The sequence below is a fragment of the Conger conger genome, chromosome 3, assembly GCF_963514075.1.
Source record: "Conger conger chromosome 3, fConCon1.1, whole genome shotgun sequence".
Classification (NCBI taxonomy): domain Eukaryota; kingdom Metazoa; phylum Chordata; class Actinopteri; order Anguilliformes; family Congridae; genus Conger; species Conger conger.
The window spans coordinates 70,621,043-70,642,238 of record NC_083762.1 but is presented as its reverse complement, the minus strand read 5'-3'; the positions used below and the strand labels follow the sequence as shown (position 1 = coordinate 70,642,238).

At 41.6% G+C, this 21,196-nt stretch overlaps 1 protein-coding gene across 1 annotated transcript; it reads right to left on the bottom strand.

Moving 5' to 3' along the window:
* Nucleotides 1-108: 108 nt before the first annotated feature.
* On the bottom strand, nucleotides 109-15,235 carry LOC133123550 (uncharacterized). The gene is made up of 5 exons (XM_061234022.1): nucleotides 15,128-15,235; nucleotides 14,626-14,982; nucleotides 13,888-14,241; nucleotides 992-1,114; nucleotides 109-194 (listed from the first exon to the last, which is right to left on the bottom strand). Exons 1-5 carry the CDS (start codon nucleotides 15,168-15,170, stop codon nucleotides 109-111), a joined length of 963 nt encoding a protein of 320 aa, XP_061090006.1. The 5' UTR covers nucleotides 15,171-15,235.
* Nucleotides 15,236-21,196: the final 5,961 nt, after the last annotated feature.

Sequence of the window (21,196 nt, the reverse complement as noted above, 5' to 3'; positions counted from 1 at the left end):
GCAAGACCAGTACATACAGGCAAACAGACACAAAGGAAGCTGAAACGGAGGGGACAGCACACTTACAAACAAGGCAAAAGTGGAGTTTTGAAAGTGGCAATGTTTCCCTCATGTGCATTGGGAGGGCGGTCCACAGGCTGGGAGGAGCCACAGAGAAAGCTCTGTTTCTGAGTTTGAGTGGGGACTTCCAGCGCCTGTGAATGAGGGTGCAAGGGGGGAGTGCACCCAGCTAGCAGGTCAGTTGGGAGGGACCAGGTTGTGTATGAAATATGAAAGCAACAGAATTTGGAAGTTTACTGTATTCATGGCATGATTGGGAGCCATAGGTGGGTGTGATGTGATTCCAGGATCTAGTGTGGGTTTGCATTCTGGCAGCAGAGTTTTGGGCATGGTGGGCTTTTGGTCAGTAGGGTGTAAAGGGAGATGATAGAGTAATGAATTGAAGGAGTCAGGGCGGAAGGCAATGAAGGCATGAATGAGGCATTCAACAGTGGAGGTGGACAGTGAGGGACAAAGGCAATATTTCTAATGTGACAAAATTATGTTTTGACCAGATCATTCAGATGGGGTTGAAGAGACAGCAGAGTATGGACTGCATTTGAGGCTTGAAAAGTGAAACCATGAATATCTAATGTAAAAAGGTTGAGTTTGGATAACTGGAGATTATTTGCAATGAGTAGAATTTCAGTTTTATCACTATTTAATTTTTCATGTCACTGATGATAAGACTTACCATTCATCCTGATTGACCTCGAGGGGCAGTTCCGGCCACTGTATCACATGATTAACAGCTGAAGTAAATCAAATACAGTCAACCTTTTATCAATCCAGGAACACAACCAAAAAAACATAATGAAAGAACAGGCCAAAAGTCCACGACAAACAAACCCTCATACAGAAAAGCAACCAAAAAAAAAAAAAAAAAAAGAGTCCCTGCTCCTGTGAGCAAGGCCCAATGATGAGACAATGGGTATCAGCTGACCCCCCTCACAATGAGCCACATCTTCCACCCCGCCTGTGAGTGGGGCTGGTGCAGTCCGTGGTCTGTCCGTGGTCTGTCCGTGGTTCTGTCCGTGGTTCTGCAGCTCCTGCAGGATGCTGGGAGACCTGGGTGCTGAAGGGACAGCAGACCACAACCAGCGGATACCATTTTAAAACAATGCTGATTGCTGTCATACTGGAAGATTTAAGTCACCAGCGGTTTGAAAAAGTGTGATGATAGTTCTTCTGTATCATTTTCGTAAGACAATCTATGTTACAATAGCTTTATATTTTGGTTTCATGCATTTTCTGAAAAACTTTTTTTCTTGCTTTTGTTTTCATAATAAGTCCATTTGAGATTCAATTTCCCTTCCAAGTGAGACCAGAATGTGATCATGCTCATTTGAGTCATTTGGTCCTTTGAGACAAGACCAGTTGAGAGGAGGGCCATTGTGATGTCATCAAACGACAGAACTTCAGGTCTCGATTGCTGCATTATGGGTAAAGTTGTTTCTGAAGTTATTACTGGTTCATTGCTTCCAAGATCTTCATTAAATGTTTCAGTTTTGAATGATGAATTATATAATTACAAATGAATAAACTACTTCTTTAAAGACAATGTACTCTGCTTTCAGTGCAGTGTAAAATTACAGCCTGAGCAATGTTTATAATTTGAGGGAGACCTTCCAGAATTCATAGGCAGTGTTCGGAAAAAGTCAAAATGCAGTTCTGATTTGGTTCAAGATTACAGTGGAACTGTGACAGGATGTAGATTCCACAGCGCTGTCCAATGTTCTGAATTTAATAGCATCACCACTGTACTATATCTTAGGGAAATTTAAGAAGAAATACCAAAAATGCCTTCTTTTTTTAAATATATTTTTAGGCCTTTTTCAGCTTTATTGGACAGTATATAGTATAGATAGACAGGAAGAATGGGAGCGAGAGAGAGGGGAAGACATGCGACAAATGTCGGACGGTCGGATACGAACCGCCGACGTCGCGGCTCGCAATGAGCATGCGGTCAGTGCTCTACAGGCTGCGCCATCGAGACACCCCCAAAAATGCCTTCTATATGACGGGTGGAAATTAAAAAATAGAATCAAATTAAAAAGAAGTAAATAAGTTTCAGCCCATCTGCAATCAATGGATTGTTTCAAAAAAAAATTTTTAAAGATTGGCCGAGAAGAAACAGTGTAATACTTAAGAACCTTGTAAAATACGTTTCATTTTTTCAATCTCTATGACATGAAGTTAAGGTATCCAATTGATTCTCTCCAGAACAGTACCATAACATATAAAAATAATTCTGGTATTGTCTTATCTGTGTCATGGCTATATAGTCCTGAAGTCTACCACGCACCCACGCACATATATACAAAGACTCCTGTGGACACACACACAGGCAAACACAGGCACGCACACACACACACACACACTGTCCTATTCTGTCTGCTGGACTCTCCTGTTTGTTTGTTTGTTTGTTTGTTTGTTTGTTTGTTGCACAAGGCTGGTAGGTCGTCAGTCATTCATTATCCTAACCCGCTTATCCGGAACAGGGTTGCAGGGGGGCTGTAGCCGATCCCAGCATACATTGGGCGAAAGGCAGGAATACATCCTGGACGGGTCGCCAGTCCATCACAGGGCACAAACAACATTCACTCACACACTCATACCTACGGGCAATTTAGACTCTCCAATCAGCCTAACCTGCATGTCTTTGGACTATGGGAGGAAACCGGAGTACCCGGAGGAAACCCAAGCAAACACGGGGAGAACATATAAACTCCACACAGAGAGGCCCCGGCCGACCAGGATTCAAATCCAGGACCTTCTTGCTGTGAGGCGGCAGTGCTACCCACTGCACCATCCGTGCCGCCCAGGGATTGAGGTGATATTTCCAAATTCTGTTTATTATCTATGTGAACTATATGGAATTTAATAGTGATTGTAATATGTACATTACATTCTGGACATTACATAACAACTGTAATAAAAATGTGAATAATGACAAGGGTTTTCTTTTCTTGCACTGAGAGTGTTGATTTTCCATACCTTGTAAACCAATAATTTGCCTCTTGCAAACACCCAATCAAATCTGCCCCTGACATGTGACCTCCTACAGTTATCGCTGCAAGTCCTCCTTCTCTGTATAGTTTGAGTTTTACAGTGCGGGGTACAAGCACGGTCTCGAGGAGAGGAAATATTGTGATGGAACTACTGTATGCTATTCTTGTCTTTTTCAGCGAAGTGTGTAAGTCAAAAATTGTTATTATTATTATATATTATATATATATTATATATTATATATTATTATTATATTACCAGCAAAAATAAGTTCATACAAGGACTGTATAGAAGTATTTATACTTAGATTAACTTTTGAACTATTGAACAATTGCTTTCTTCTTTAATTCAGGTGGTCTGCTTGGGAAGAGTGTAGTTCAGCCTAACACGCTGGTAACAGCTGAGCTTGGAGGTACTGTGACTCTCGTATGTTTCCATCCTACAGAAGAAGTGTCATTCATCAGCTGGTTAAAGCAACCTCTTGGACAGAAGCCTCAGCCTGTAGCAACAAAGACAAAATACGAAATAGATGCTATATTTTCGAATGAGTTTAAAAACAGCACACGTCTCAGTGCTAAAACAACAAAAGGAAACTTTAACCTGACTATCTCAAAAGTAGAGCCATCTGATTCAGCAACATATTACTGTACAACTTCATCCTTCAGTAGGATACGTTTTGAAGATGGAACTACTTTAATAGTGATGGGTAAATATGAACCTTACTTCATGCATAAATATGTATAATTATTTTTCTAAAGTCACAGATATATCTTTTTTTCTTTTTTCATTGTATTAATGGACAAATAAAGCTAATGGATATTAGACGCTTATGGCTGTCACCAGTGCAGTTTGGGAAGTTCAGCAATGACCAAAACGAGATTTCCAATGTGTTTGTACACAGAATTGCACACCAGTGAATCACAGTCATGGAGAAATTATTGAATCTAAGCATGAATGTATAAAAATTTTTAATGATGAGACTGAATTCTTCACTTTCAGAGTCCCAGAGCAGAACAGTAGTACTCCAGCAGCCCGAGTCTGAGTCAGTGCAGCCAGGAGACTCTGTGCCTGACTCTGTGCAGTGTACAGTGCACACTGAGACCTGTGCAGGAGAACACAGTGTGTACTGGTTCAGACAGGCCTCAGGAGAGTCCCCTCCAGGAATCATTCACACCCATGGACACAGGAGTGATGAGTGCCGGAGGAGCTCTGGGACTGTGTCTCCCACACAGAGCTGTGTCTACAACTTCCCCAAGAGGAACCTCAGCCGCTCTGATGCTGGGACTTACTACTGTGCTGTGGCCACCTGTGGGGAGATCCTGTTTGGGAACGGGACCAAACTGCATGTTGAGGGTAAGCTCATTTCAATGTTTTTATGGTATAATACCACACTTATGGTATAGATTGTCATTTGAAATGTCAAACTATAATTTATAATATATTTTAATGCATTTTTAATTTCATTAAATAACTTCATTATTTTTTTCAGGTTGTGATTTATCCAGGCTTGTCTGGCTCTCGATCATAAGGACTGGAGTTCTGTGTTGCATCTTGCCCATATTTGTCTTGATCTATTGCAAAAGTACATAAATAATAAAGTTAATTTGAGGTGTAATATTAAATCAGTCAGCGGTAATACTTATAATAATATATCCTTCCTTTATTCTTTTATTCTTCTTCTAATTTTACCTGCAAACAAAACCTTGTCAGAAGAAATATACGACTGAGTTTTTCTAAACATATGTAATGGCATTATCACTATACAGTTTACTCAGAACAAAATGTATATACTGTAGAATAAATACCAGTTGTTTTCATTTACAGCTTCTTCAGTCAAAGACAAAAATGCAATGCAAATGCTAAATAAATCATTATTTTAACAATGATTTAACAAAATGTATTTTGTATGTTTAGTTTGTCTGTCTGATAACGTTTTAATTATTACATTAATGGTGTATATGATTAATAAGGAGTGTAGATGATGAAATGAGTATTCCCAATTGTTTTTGACACTTTAGAACATATCATTTGAGACCTGTCAGAGAAACAATTTTTTTGGGGGGTATAATACAAGTGTCCTGGATGAATAAAACATGCACTGAAAATATTTTCACAAATGTTATTCATTCTGTCAGGAGTGTAGGCTTCAGTATTGTACAATATATTGTTCTTGAGATTAAGAGACATGCTGTATGTCGTCTACAGAGGTCAAACATGAATTACCAGGCAATTGGAGGATACTGGATTTTCTAAATGTTCAAGAGACACTTTTTTACACGGACGTTCCGGACGTTCTCTAGTCTTGTCTCGTCTCATCTCGGCTGTCTTGTTTTGTCCAAACCCAAGTGAGTGAAATACTCAAGTGTTTACAGTATCTCTTATCTGAATGCGGAATCAGATTTTTTAAACTTTGGTTGGTGCAGTGGGTAGCACAGCAAGGAGGTCCCGGGTTCGAATTCCCGTCGGCCGGGGCCTCTCTGTGTGGAGTTTGCATGTTCTCCCCGTGTTCGCGTGGGTTTCCTCCGGGTACTCCGGTTTCCTCCCACAGTCCAAAGACATGCAGGTTAGGCTGACTGGAGAGTCTAAATTGACTGTAGGTATGAGTGGGTGAATGAATTGGTGTGTGTGCCCTTCGATGGACTGGCGACCTGTCCTGGGTGTATTCCTGCCTTTCGCCCAATGTATGCTGGGATATGCTCCTGCCCCCCTGCGACCCTGTTCAGGATAAGTGGGTTAGGATAATGAATGAATGAATGAATGATAAAATTACATGTGATTTACTTGGGATAAGCAAACCAATGAAATATTCTTACATTGTGTCAGCATGTGAAATGGTAAAGTAATAATTCCACCAATATAATATTGGATAGACATGTTGTATACAAAAATGTTATGGTTCAGTCAGTGTTGCCTGATATTTCAACAATGAACACTGGAAATTTTATTCTCAAAATGTGACTTCTGCAAGGGTGTCCTCGTATAGAAAACTCAGGTCAGTATTTTACAGAAACTCAGGGTGAGGTGTTTTTAAATAAGGATAATGACTTGTCACTGCACATTTCATAATCCAAAGGTGAAACATTTCCTGAACTCAGCAATGAACCAGTCATAGCTTCAGGAATTCTACCCATAATGCAGCTTGTCCACAACAGCACTGGTGTCAAAATCAGAGGCCTGAGGTTCTGTTACTCGATCACATCACAATGGCCCCATGGAGGGGACTAAACCCCTCCACAGAACAGTTTTTAAAAAATTAAGGGTAAAGGATTATAAAGAAGAATATTTTAAAACGTGTCATTATGTCATTATGATGGATTAAGTGAAAATCTTCATCAAGTTCTGATCCCTGTGAAGAACTGCAGGAGACAAGTACGAGAGAGAGAGAGAGAGAGAGAGAGAGAGAGAGAGAGAGAGAGAGAGAGAGAGAGAGAGCGGGAGAGAGAGAGATTGCGTGCTGTGGAAACCACGAAGGCAGAGTACATAGGTTTTATTTTAGCCAATGACCAGGGAGTCAGAGCAAACCAAGGAGATAGCTGCACACCCAGCATTGTGAAAACCCACCGTGGACCAGCAAGCGGGTCTTAGAGTATGATCTCTAGTGTGCTCTTTACCGGCCAATAATTCATACTGACAATGTCCTGTTAGTGGAATTTAACTTGCAGTGATACTGCTCTCTTTGGTGGTGAGTTTATTTAAAACACATACACGCACATGCACACCAGTTATAGATAAACCCCCCATGATTCAAGGACCGTTTCAAATGAATCCATTTTGCTCCATCACCTAGCAGGTAATTTTTTGTCACTTGATTGTATATTTCAATCACTTTCTTGAGCGTTTTATGCACAGTGATATTCAACATTGTGAATAATGTAAAATAAAAAAATAAAAAAATCACAGAAAATGGCACACACAAGCTGAAACAAAACATTCATCCCAAAAAACACAATCAGACCAATATTGAGTGGAATCTGAAAAGCTTTAGATCTTAATGTCACAATTTATCATCACCATAATATGCATGTAATTTTTACATAATGTAATCGCTATGCTATGCTACGTTAAGGGGCGGCCTGTAGCGTCGTGGTTAAGGTAAATGTCTGGAACACGCAAGGTCGATGATTCTAATCCCGTTGTAGCCACAGTAAGCCGTTGGGCCCTTGAGCAAGGCTCTTAACCCAGCATTGCTCCAGGGGAGAATTGTCTCCTGCTTAGTCTAATCAACTGTACGTTGCTCAGGATAAGAGTGTCTGCCAAATGCCAATAATGTAATAATGTAATCTGAACTACAAGCATTTTAAAATGATGACCTTGCAAAGCCTCATAACACCATAAGTATAAAGTAGCAGCATCAGCCATGTGAATGATGATGAATTTATCATAGACACGTGTTTTAATACAACCTTTCGTGATTGCAATTTATGTTACATATTTTTACCATTTTTATGTTGAAATGCATGTTTTCTAAGCCTCTCTTTTCTGGTCTCTTGTAATGGAAAGATGGTCTGAGGCGTGAGGTGGGTGAATTTGATCGAAGCGTCAGTGTGGTTTCAGTTCTGCGAGAGGGAGGGGTGATACAGCTCTGTGCGGCAGGTCAGTCTTCCTGTGTAGCTCTGCTCTGTGAAACGTTGTGAACCTCCCCTGTTACCACAACAGAACTGTCTGAAACGGACAAACACATTTCACCAGTAAAGAAAAGAGCCGTATGCAAAATCTTTCAGCAACAAATAGCAGCGCAAACATATTAGCCAAAGGTATCTGTCCATGTGACATTTACTTTTTTTATTTAACCTTTATTTAACCACGTTAGTCTCTTTTTACGAAGTGTCTTTTTCAAGAGAGACCTGGCCAAGAAAAGCAGCACAAAATTACAGACACATATAATTACATCATAATACATCACATTAGCACAAATAAAGGAATCTAAAAATGCAAAAATAAATTAAGAGGAAAAGAAAAACCCACATCAGATTACACATTGAAGATTATTTTTAACAATATTACCACATTTACAGACCTGCATTTCATTTTCCTCCATGCCTTTTACCCAAGATGTGTGGAGTTTGCATGTTTTCCCCGTGTCTGCGTGGGTTTCCTCTGGGTACTCCGGTTTTCTCCCACAGTCCAAAGACATGCAGGTTAGGCTGACTGGAGAGTCTAAATTCACCGTAGGTATGAGTGTGTGAGTGAATGGTGTGTGTGCCCTTCGATGGACTGGTGACCTGTCCAGGGTGTATTCCTGCCTTTTGCCCAATGTATGCTGGGATAGGCTCCAGCCCCCCTACAACCCTGTTCAGGATAAGCGGGTTAAGATAATGGAGGGATGAGATTTAAATATGCTGATAAAATATAACATGTGATTTGCTTGGGATAAGCAAACCAATGAAAGATTATTCCATTGTGTCAGCATGTGAAATGGTAAAGTAGTAATTCCACCAATATAATATTTGATAGACATGTCGTATACAAAAATGTTATGGTTCAGTCAGTGTTGCTTGATATTTTAACAATGAACACTAGAAATTTTATTCTCAAAATATGACTTCTGCAAGGGTGTCCTCGTATAGAAAACTCAGGTCACTATTTTACAGAAACTCAGGGTGAGGTGTTTTTAAAAAAGGATTTAATGATTTGTCACTGCACATTTCATAATCCAAAGGTGAAACATTTCCTGAACTCAGCAATGAACCAGTCATAGCTTCAGGAATTCTACCCATAATGCAGCTTGTCTTCAACAGCACAGGTTTCAACATCAGAGGTCTGAGGTTCTGTCACTCGATGACATCACAATGGCCCCATGGAGGGGATTTCCTCTGCTATCTCAACGGGCCCTGTCTCAGTGAACCACCAGTTCAATCAACATAGATAGCAGTTAACCTAGAATATACATTTTTAAAACTAAATACAAAATGGGAGACAAGGTAGACACTCAAAAATTTATTGTGTGCTCTGAAAGGCATATTAGAATTAGTCATCAAACTTATTCAAAACTCTGGCTACTTTAATCATCCAGATGAATTACAACCAGCACAGTTTAAAAAAAAATTAAGGGTAAAGGATTATAAAGAAGAATATTTTAAAACGAGTCATTATGTCATTATGATGGATTAATTAAAAATCTTTATCAAGTTCTGATCCCTGTGAAGAACTGCAGGAGACAAGTACGAGAGATAGAGAGATAGAGAGAGAGAGAGAGAGAGAGGGAGAGAGAGAGATGGAGAGACAGAGTGCATGAGAGAGGGGTACCAGCTAATGCATCAAAGGGTTGCGTGCTGTGGAAACCACGAAGGCAGAGCACATAGGTTTTGTTTTAGCCAATGACCAGGGAGTCAGAGCAAACCACAGAGATAGCTGCACACCCAGCATTGTGCAAATGGACCAGCAAGCGGGTCTTAGAGCGGGATTGCTAGTGTGCTCTTTACCAGCCAATAATTCATGCGAACAATGTCCTGTTAGTGGAATGTAACTTACATTGTTACATTCTACTACTACTCTTTTTGGTGTCACACACACACATGCACACCAGGATTGTGTCATATGAATCAATTTTGCTCCATTACTCAGCAGGTAATGTTTTATTGATTGTATATTTAAATCTTTATTTTTTTTTAAGATATCTCTTTCTTGAGCGTTTTATACACAGTGATATTAAACATTGTGATGGGAAATCACAGAAAATGGTGTGCACAAGCTGAAATCAGACCAATATTGAGTGGAATTTGAAAAGCTTTAGACCTTAATGTCACAGTTTATCATCACCATAATATGCATGTAATATAATGCATATTAAATTATTTTACATCATTTTTACATAATGTAATCGCTATGCTATGTTGCCCCCTCCTGGTAAAATACATGCATTTTCAAAGAAGGTGATGATGACCTTGCAGTGCCTCATAACACCAGTTATAGATAAACCCCCCATGATTCAAGGATCGTTTCATATGAATCCATTCTGCCCCACTCCTCACTCAACATGTACATTCATTATGAAAACTGAAACCAATAATCAAGATGCTGTGTGTTTGTATTTATCTGAGAATGTTAGTGCTGAAGAACCTTCATCACTTCTTATTTTTTGTCAATTATTGAGTGTATATTTAATTTAATTTCAACGTGTCAGACCTAGCATCTATATCTTTTCATCTAAAGTCCGAGGGCTGCTTCTTTTGGCTTCTTGTGAGGTGCTAATCACTGAGCCACAAATTTGATCAAATTTGATGCACTTTATTGAGGATTATACACACATTGCTATTCAATATATCAAAACTCTGCAGTATATGAAAAATCTGTAAGCTAAGACAAAAAAATTTGACAGAATTATAGCCAAAACATAATCAGACCATTTTCAGATCATAATGCCATAAATAATCTTCATAATGTCACACCTTTAAATAATGTGATGCTGCTCCCAACTGGTAAAAACCAAACTACACACATTTTAAACAAAGGTCATCATAAGGCAACTAAGAATCAATATTATGAAACATATGACATTACATTACAATACATGAATGGCATTTGGCAGACGCTCGTATCCAAAGCGGCATGAAGTTGATTAGACGAAGCAGGAGACAATCCTCCACTGGAGCAATGCAGGGCTAAGGGCCTTACTCAAGGGCCCAACGGCAGTGTGGATCTTACTGTGGCTACACTGAGGATCGAACCACTGACCTTGCAGGTCCCACTAGTGACTGCTACACTACTGGCCCCATTAAACTTTATTACCGACCATGGTCTCTAGACTATAGGCTCCTGTGAACACCTGACAGGCCTCTGAGCAGGAAGTGCGTGAACGTGAACATGAGTCTTTGAGTCTTTGCTCCGTCACATACACAGGAAGGAATCTGCCACTGAGTCAGTCTGTCAGAAAATGCGTCCAGTTCTTCTAAACCATACAACGCAGCCACAATAACTGAGAACACAAGATGGCTGTCGCTGTGCATACAGGAAGAGCCTGGTTATTGAAGGTACAGGGAAGACACTGCCAGCAAGAGGCCTAGCCTTCAGAAACCATGTCCAGTGATACTAAAACATCCGGGAGAGTGCCCACATTCACAATCAAGTTTTCCCTGGCTAACAGTGGCATATTGGCAGGTATAACAGACTGTAGAAACAGACTGTCGATAAATAAGCTGTAGAAAAACACAACATATAACACCCTTGCCCTTCTCACAGTTTTTTATCTTGTTCTGGGTGCAAACTATGATACTTTTTACAATCACACTCAAAGTCAAAGTTACTGCCAAGCCATAATGCAACAGACGTTTGAGGACATATTTAGCAGTGCAAATGTTTCACTCTCCCATCTCTGTTGAACATCACATTATTGTAATTTAGCTGGCAAAATGACTCAGGTGCAGTACCTAATTGTACATATGTACACAGTTGCAATTCATACAGCTCTATAAATTTGCTGAAGTCATGAAGTCATTTGGGTTGACAGCCTTAAAAAAATACTGCGAAGCCAGTCGGTCACACCACTGTTTTGAAGTTTTACTCTTTTTGAACAACAGCAGAATTTAAGAAGAAGCACAGCACTAAGAAAAGGCCAATCCCATCGGTCAGTGTCATTTACAGCCACATATAATATTCCCAATGCTAGTGAGGAAATGTTTGATACATTATGATCATTCCTGTGATGAAGATGAATTATTATGGAAAGCTTCACTTGTGGTGTGTAAATCTCATATCAGAGTAAACCGTTTCTTCCTGCACTTCCCTCTTATTCCTCCTCACTTTGGGTTTCTTGGTGAAAGACAAAGCAGCGTAATTCATTGTTTCCTCTCGACACTGAAAGGAAAAGCATCACACAGCACATATGAATATTCCTCATTCTGATTATCATTTTACCAGGATATTCACCACAGAAATTGTCTTCATTTTCTTTTTCATTAAATCACAATATAATACTTGTACCTGTGCACTTGAAGAGTCTTCTCTGAACATTTGGATGTTTGATGCAGCCCCTGTTTGAGTAAGATAAAAATGGAGGTTGTCTGAAAATAATTATTCAATGCATGCAGTGCATTATGTACAAGACTTCTTCTTCCGATTATTATTATTGGATTGAATTTCAGATTTTTTCCCTTTTTGCTAGCCAATTCTACCCCATCTAATACAATTAGAGTTAGTGTTCGATACACTGCTCACACCCCGTCCCTCGGCGGCCAGAAGGAGACATGCCTTCTTCAAGCCATCTCGTCTCATGCTCGAGACCATGACTTCGAGGCGCCCGAGGTGCTTCTTGTGCGGGGATCAGCTAACCCTGCCAAGTCCCTCCCTCTGGAGCAGCGAGCTGCTCCACAAGACCTGGGCAAACTTGGCTTTTGGCAGGACCGGGGATCGAACCCTGGTCCTCGGTGTGCAACTGCAACGAACTGCAACCGCAAGTCCGCTGCATCTTAGACCGTTGCACCAACGCGGCTCCCCTTAAATTCTATTTTTTATTCACAAGAGTAGTAGCAGTAGTGTTAGTAGTGTTTTACATATAGTCAATCATATACACCACAGTAGGATGGTAAGTTACTCCTCCAATGAGAAGTACGTCTGTTACATAACCTTGATGGAATAGGAAAAGGCTTCACTTAATATTTTTTAAAGATTTATTATTGCTTATGAATACTTAAAACATTTTGGAAACGAGGAGGCCAATTCTACATACTGTGCACTGATTTTTTATTTTTTATTTTACTGGCTTTTGCTGAAAGCAATTTTATTTTCATAATCAAATGATTGTCACTCAACGTTGTCTGTTGAATGTAGTGTAAATAATTTAATTAGTGCTAGCTGGACACCACACACAAATATATGATATTGGGACTAATACCAGAAGCAAAATGCTATAAATTCGACTGAGATTTGACTTGCTTTTACATGTGATATGTGTAAAATGCCTTTACAGGTATGTGTGAACATATTTAAAAGCAGTATGAAACAGCCATCTGCAACAATGGATTTGGATTTGGATGTAAATGGATTTGCTTCAACCGTGCGGTACACCACCTGATTTCACTAATTAGCTTATTATCTGAACCAAGCAGGTAAAATAATTAGTAAAATGAAGTGGCGTAGTGCAAGGTAGGAGCAAATGCCTGCAGACACTGATGCCCACAGGACCTGGAGTTGAGTAGCACTGGTTTTACAGAACTGTGCAGGGACAGCATATGACTATTTCTGCATGCAGTATTCATGAAACGGCCTTACATTCAGATCTCAAATTTCAAATCCTAACTACTTTACACTAACATTTAACATGATCTAAGTTTTTTCATTATTTATCTGTAACTGCACCCTTTAAGATGTTGAATTTTATGACCTTGTATGTTTCATATTAGTCTGATTTAATAAGAATTGAATTGTAAATTGCAAAAGCAAGAAAGAAATATGACATAAACCACTTGATCACTTGGTCTCTTACCTCTGGAATTCTCACTGCTTTTGCTCCTGTTCAGAGCGAGGACAACATTCAGGATCACACTCAACGCCAAAGCTCCCACCAAGCAATAAAGAGGAAGATGTTCATTCTCTGAAATGTAAAAAACAAAATTTAGCATAGCACTATTCTTGAGTAATACTAATAAGAGTATAATTCAGTGAGACACTAACTGTAATACGCTTTCCAAATAACTGATCTACATGAGAATAGCAAGGAGAGAAATAAAAACAAAATAAAGGAGTAAATGTTACAGAATGATTGTCTAATGTCAGATGAAATCCATATGTTTTATTGGATGTAATTAAAGCTTCAGCCCTAGCCCTGACAAAATAAATGCATGTATTTTAATAACTGAATACACCAAGATGATGCTACCACCATGTGATCACATTTTTGCTTACCCTCAACATCCAGTTTGGTCCCGTTCCCAAACAGGATCTCTCCACAGGTGGCCACAGCACAGTAATAAGTCCCAGCATCAGAGCGGCTGAGGTTCCTCTTGGGGAAGTTGTAGACACAGCTCTGTGTGGGAGACACAGTCCCAGAGCTCCTCTGGCACTCATCACTCCTGTGTCCATGGGTGTGAATGATTCCTGGAGGGGACTCTCCTGAGGCCTGTCTGAACCAGTACACACTGTGTTCTCCTGCACAGGTCTCAGTGTGCACTGTACACTGCACAGAGTCAGGCACAGAGTCTCCTGACTGCACTGACTCAGACTCGGGCTGCTGGAGTACTACTGTCCTGCTCTGGGACTCTGAAAGTGAAGGATTCAGATTCATCATTAAAAATATAAATACATTCATGCTTGGATTAAATTTTTTTTTTCCCCGTTGTGTGATTCACAAGTAAATTTTGGTATTTATTCTATACAAACACAATTTCTAATCTAGTTTTGGTCATTTCTGAATGTCCCAAACTGAACTGGTGACAAATGTACGTGTGTAATATCAAGTAGCAGTATTTGTCCAAATCTCAATACATCTCAATAGTATGACACTTCATCAAAACTTGAACACACAAAACAAGTTGAATCATCACACTCTAAAAGAGAGATCTGCTTTCTTCAAATAATTTAAGTTCACCTTTAACAAAGCTGTATGAGAAAAAAAGGTTTAAAACATGAAATGTTCATATTTACCCATCACCATTAAAGTAGTTCCATCTCCAAAACTAATCCCATTGAAGGTTGTAGACGTTATACAGTAGTATGTTGCTGAATCAGATGGCTCTACTTGTGAGATAGTCAGGTTAAAGTTTCCCTTCGTTCCTTTAGGTCTGAGACGTGTGCTGTTCTTAAACTCATTTGGAAATGTAACATCTGATCCAAATCTTGACGCAGTTGCTACAAGCTGAGGCTTCTGTCCAAGAGGTTGCTTTAACCAGCTGATTAATATCACATCTTCTGTAGAATGGAAACATACGAGAGTCACAGTACCTCCATGCTCAGCTGTCACAAGCGTGTTAGGCTGAACTACACTCTTCCCAAGCAGACCACCTGGAATACAAAAGAAAGCAGTCGTTAAACTCACTGAAATGGGAAAAAAACTATGGAAAACCCCCATTAATCTACCTATGAATACCCGATACAGTTCCTGTGTAAAATTATTTTGGCTGATGAGTTAATAAAATTATACACTTACACACTTTGCTGAAAAACACAAGAATAGCGTAGAGTGGCACCATCGCAGTATCTGTACTTGCTTCTTGAGACTCTCCTCTCCTCGAGACCCTTCTTGCTCCCTGCACTGTACAACCCAAACTGTACAGAGAAGGAGGACTTGAGCTGAAAACTTCTATTGATTCTCTGAACAGTAGGAAGTCAGAAGTCAGGGGCAGATTTGATTGGCTCTTCAGAGAGGTACTAGTGTTTAGTAGGGGAGACGTATCATGCTCCCTGTTAGATAGGGTAGTGTGTGCTGGTGTGTGCACTGTAGTACCTGAAGCAGATCCACTCAGCAGCAAATGTGAAAAATTATTTACTTACATATGCATAAAATTTTTTTATCTAAATATGTCAGTTGTCCTGACTGAAACGTGTTTTGAATGTTTGTAACTGAACATTCTCCAGTAATGCTGATTTAACAATCTCTACTGGTGATGAAAGCAATGGAGTCAGAGAACACTGACTTAGAAACAAATTCCAAAAAAAAGGGTTGGATCTTGTTAAACATGAAAACTTTCTTACAAAAAGCCACGTGAGTTAAAATAAACTTGAGTCATCAGATTCAGCATATTAAGGTCTCACTAACTAATATTTCTTTTGACTAAACAAGACAGAAGTGCTCTCTATACTTCTAATGCCTTATACATGGGCCATGTTTTACAACTGTAATGTTCAATTTCTTCCATACCACACAGTGATAATGTATAATGTGTTTACCACTGTATGAACTCAAGATTACAGTGAAGCTGTGACTTCACAGTATGTACATTCCACTGCCCTGTCCAATGTTCTGAACTGACCAGCATCACTGCTCCACTATATCTTTGGGTCATTTATGAAGTAAAGACCACAGATTTTTTATTGTCTCCAGATGACAGTGAAAATACCTGTGAATCTGCTTGTGAATTGGATTAGAAAGAAGTAGAAAAGTATTAAGCAATAAATGGATTGTTTGTAAAAATAATAATTTAAAGAATTTGGCCAAGTGCCAGAAGATATTAAAACACTTCTGGTACCCCGGTGTTTAATTAATATATAAGCCTGCCAACCAAATAGTCAAATATTCCTTACATGATATGACTGCATATGGCTATGTAATGTCAATATGTAACCAGAAGATGGAAGTAATGTCTAGTGAATGTCTATGAAAGTTTGAACATCTAGTGCAAGGACATTTTTCGCCTGGCCATAATCTCATTGTCAATCTGGTTTAAGGCAACAGGTTTTCTGAAAGAATTTTAGCAGGTGCTAATAAACATATGGGAGTTTTTTTTAGTAATGGGTGTACACCTGACCCATTCCACAGCAGGGGAATTCAGGCCTATGGACAGTGCAGACAGGACCAGGAGAGACCTCATCACCCTGCTCCCCACTCAAGCCTGGACAGCTCCATGAGGACCAAGCAGGAAGCATAACATCTGTGTTGGTAGCTAGACAAGCACCTGAAGACCATTTGTACCGCTTTCCTACACAAAACCCCAGGGGTTGACACGGGGTATTGAACACGGGTTCAACCCACATTTGATGCCTTCGCAATGTTATGGTTGTGGGTAAATGCCGGGTCTTTGCCATTCACACAGGACCCAGATCCGCAAGTTCACTTTTGTACACATCGCTGCTGATGGTTGTCACATTTCAATGTCATTAAAAGCAAATGTATTCAGCTTGCGTGAGATCTATGTCATCCTGCTAATACAGCTAGTTTGGTAGCCAGCTGGTTAGCAAATATTGTTGTTTGCCATTACGCTGGCTAAACTCAGTATGTTAACTCGTGAATCAATGAGGTCCAAATTTAGCAATTTGTTGCAAATGTTTTTCTCTCCCAAAATATTTAAGTAGCGTATGACTCATTATTTAATATTAACGGTTACATACAGTAGGGTTCAAGGTGTAGTTTCTAATGTGAGATGCAATCCTTATGATTGCAGTTTGTAAGTAAAAACTGTATTATTACATTACATTACATTACATTATTGGCATTTGGCAGACGCTCTTATCCAGAGCGACGTACAACAAAGTGCATACCCATAACCAGGGATAAGTTCGCTGAAAGACCCTAGAGGTAAGTACAATTTCAACTGCTACCTGTACAACAAAGATAAGGACAAGGGCCATTTTTTTTTTTTTTTTTTTTTTGAACAAACAAACAAACAGAGCAAAAGTCACCAAAGTTAACTATCCAAACACTGCTTACCTAGCCAACTAAAATACCGATACACAAAGCAAGTCACAGAGACAACAATTAAGGTTCACAGGGAGGGATGGGGAGAGGTGCTGCTTGAAGAGGTGTGTCTTCAGCTTGCGCTTGAAGGTGGGGAGAGATTCTATAGTTCTGACCTCAACGGGGAGTTCGTTCCACCACCGTGGAGCCAGAACAGACAGTAGTCGTGAGCGTGAGGTGGAGGTTCTGAGAGGGGGAGGTGCCAAGCGGCCTGTGGAGGCTGAACGAAGAGGTCTGGCAGGGGTGTAGGGTCTGATGATTTTTTGCAGATAAGCTGGGGAAGACCCTTTAACTGCTTGGAAGGCTAGCACCAATGTTTTGAATTTGATGCGAGCCATGACAGGCAGCCAGTGGAGGGAAGTAAGCAGGGGGGTGACGTGTGAGTATTTGGGAAGGTTGAAGACCAGACGAGCTGCTGCATTCTGGATGAGTTGGAGGGGTCTGATGGCGGACGCTGGGAGGCCAGCCAAGAGGGAATTGCAGTAGTCCAGGCGGGACAGAACCATCGCTTGGACCAGGAGCTGGGTCGAGTAGGGGGTGAGAAAGGGGCGGATTCTCCATATGTTGTATAGGAAGAACCTGCAAGACCGGGTCACCGCCGCAATGTTCTCGGAAAGGGACAGTCTGCTGTCCATCACCACGCCGAGGTTCCTTGCACTGGGTGACGGCGTGAGTGTGGTATCCCCGAGGGAAATGGAGAGATCCAGATGGGGAGAGGTATTAGCAGGGATGAATATCATTTCAGTTTTACCTGGGTTGAGCTTTAGATGGTGGTTGTCCATCCAGCTCTGGATGTCCCTCAGGCAAGCAGAGATACGGGCTGAAACCTGCGTATCAGACGGCGGGAACGAGACGAAGAGTTGGGTATCGTCCGCATAGCAGTGGTAGGATAGCCCATGTGCAGTGATCACAGGGCCAAGGGAGCGAGTGTAGAGAGAAAAAAGAAGTGGGCCAAGGACTGAGCCCTGGGGAACTCCTGTGGCGAGGGGCCGAGGTGTCGATACCGAACCAGCCCAGGCAACCTGGAAGGAGCGACCAGAGAGGTAGGACTCAATCCAGTCCAGGGCTGTGCCACAGATGCCCGTTGCTGACAGGGCAGACAGGAGGATGGAGTGATCCACAGTGTCGAAGGCAGCAGAGAGATCTAGAAGAATGAGGACAGAGGAGAGGGAGGCTGCTCGTGCGGCATGAAGTTACTCACTGACGGAGAGGAGCGCAGTCTCTGTCGAGTGGCCCGATCTGAAGCCAGACTGATGGGGGTCTAGCAGGTTGTTGTTAGAAAAGAAGGAAGAAAGTTGAGTAGAAGCGGCTCGTTCTATAGTTTTAGAAAGGAAAGGAAGAAGAGATACCGGGCGGTAGTTCTGGATGATGGAGGGATCCAGGGTAGGCTTTTTTAGCAGCGGAGTGATGTGGGCCCTCTTGAAGAATGCCGAAAAACAGCCGGAAGACAGGGAGGAGTTGACAAGGGAGGTGACAAATGGGAGAATGTCAGGTGTGATAGTTTGGAGAAGAGAAGAGGGGATAGGGTCAAGGGCACAGGTTGTAGGGCGGTGGCAGAGCAGGAGTTGAGAAACATCAGAGTCTGTAAGGGGGGAGAAAGTGGAAAAGGAAGGGATGGGCCTAGAGGGGGGGAAGGGCACAGTGAGGGGGGCGGTGGTTGTAAAGGATCTGCGGATGACTGCGACCTTCTCATCGAAGAAATCAGCAAAGTCATCAGCAGCGAAGGAGGACTGAGGAGGAGGAGGCGGTGCGTTGAGGAGAGAGGAGAAAATGGAGAAAAGTTTCCGGGGGTTAGAAGCAGAGTTCTGAATTTGTGTTTGATAGTATTTTGCTTTGGCGGCAGTGACATCGGAAGAGAATGCCGCCAGGAGAGACCGGTAAGTCATGAGGTCGGAAGCGTCTCTGGATTTCCCCCACTTCCTCTCCGCTGCGCGGAGGCTGGCCCTGGAGGTACGGAGGGTGTCAGATATCCAAGGACTGGGAGGGGATGTGCGAGGTGGCTTTGAGACAGGGGGACAGAGAGAGTCAAAGGCGGAGGAGAGAGATGAAAGGAGGGTGGCAGATGCAGAGTCAGCGGGGAGTTTGGAGAAGGATTCGAGAGGGGGGAGTGAGGCGGTGACGGTGCTGGCAAAGGAAGAGGGTGAGAGGGAGCGGAGGTTACGGCGGGCTGAGGAAGTGTGGGTGGGAGGAGGGGGAGGAGGATGGGGAGGAAGAGGGAGGGAGAATGAGATGAAGTGGTGATCAGATGTGTGCAGAGGGGTAACCGTGAAATCGGAGCATGAGCAGTTCCTCACAAAGACAAGGTCTAGGACATTGCCCGCCTTGTGGGTTGGAGGAGAGTGTTGCAGGGAGAGGCCGAAGGAGTGGATTAGCGGTAGGAAGGCAGCAGACTGGGAGGCTTCTAGGTGGATGTTGAAGTCTCCAAGGAGAATCAGTGGGGTGCCATCCTCAGGGAAGGAGCTGAGAAGGGTTACATAACACATATAACACACAAAATGTATGTGAATAGTGACGAGGGACATGTGACCTCCTACTGTTCAGAGAATCAGAGGAATATTTTCAGCTCAAGTCCTTCTTCTCTGTACAGTTTGGGTTTTACAGTGCAGGGTGCAGGAAGGGTCTGGAGGAGAGGAGAGTCTCAAGAACCAAGTACAGATACTGCGATGGCGCCACTCTACACTATTCTTGTGTTTTTCAGTGACGTGTGTGAGTGCATAATTGTTATTAACTTATAAGCCCAAATTATTTTACACAAGGACAGTATAGGGGTATTTATACGGAGATTAATGGGTTTTGTCCATAGTTTTTCCCCAGTTCAGTTGAACGACTGCTTTCTGTCGTATTCCAGGTGGTCTGCTTGGGAGGAGTGTAGTTCAGCCTAACATGCTGGTGTCAGCTGAGCTTGGAGGTACGGTGACTCTCGTATGTTTCCATCCTACAGAAGATGTGACATTCATCAGCTGGTTGAAGCAACCTCTTAGACAGAAGCCTCAGCTTGCAGAAACAAATCATGTTCTATTCTTAAATTAGTTTAAAAACAGCAGATGTAACAAAGGTATCAGACATTTTTCAGAACATGCCTCCCCCTCGTGGACAGTGAAGCCTCAGACTCACGGCCAACACAGCACCCTGGCACAGCTTCCCCCACTCACCACAACTCTGCTCACATTTCCTCTTCTTCTTTTTTGCACTGAGAGTGTTGATTATTCGGACATTTGTAACCCAATGACTTGCTTCTTAAAACAGCCAATCAAATCTGCCCCTGACTTGTGACATCCTACTGTTCAGAGAATCACTGGAAATCCTGAAGCTCAAGTCCTCCTTCTCTGAACAGTTTGAATTTTACAGTGCAGGGAACAAGCAGGGTCTCAAGGAGAGAAGTGTTTCACAGGGAGATACAATGATGGCACCACTGTATGCTATTCTTGTGTTTTTCAGCGAAGTGTGTAAGTCTATTATTTTTATTCACTAATTGGCTAAAGGAACTTTGCGCAAGAAGTGTTTTGAGGTATTTGTACAGAGATTGATGGAGGGTGGGGAGTTCCTTTGTTTATCTCCTATTGTCAGTTGAAATATTGCTTCTTGTTTTATTCCAGATGTGTTATGTACGGTGCAGAGGTTGGAAAACATAATAATAACATAATAACGGGAGGGAGACGAAAATGCGGACTGGATGCACGAAACAAAACATGTAAAACATACGGCTCCGGATTAGGGAGTAGACATTTGCACAGTTTGAAGACGTAGTGATAGTTAGAGACAGGTGCGAACACTTCGCTGAAACTAAACGAGTAATCAGGGATAGCATTGGCGTTTTAACAGGTG

Coding starts and splice junctions, on each gene's coding strand:
- LOC133123550 (XM_061234022.1), bottom strand. CDS start 15,170: ATGGTGCCACTCTACGCTATTCTTGTGTTTTTCAGCAAAGTGT. Junction 14,983..15,127: donor TGTGTTTTTCAGCAAAGTGT/GTAAGTGTATAA, acceptor TTTGTATTCCAG/GTGGTCTGCTTGGGAAGAGT. Junction 1,115..13,887: donor GACCAAACTGGATGTTGAGG/GTAAGCAAAAAT, acceptor CTGTCCCTTCAG/CACCCAGGTCTCCCAGCATC.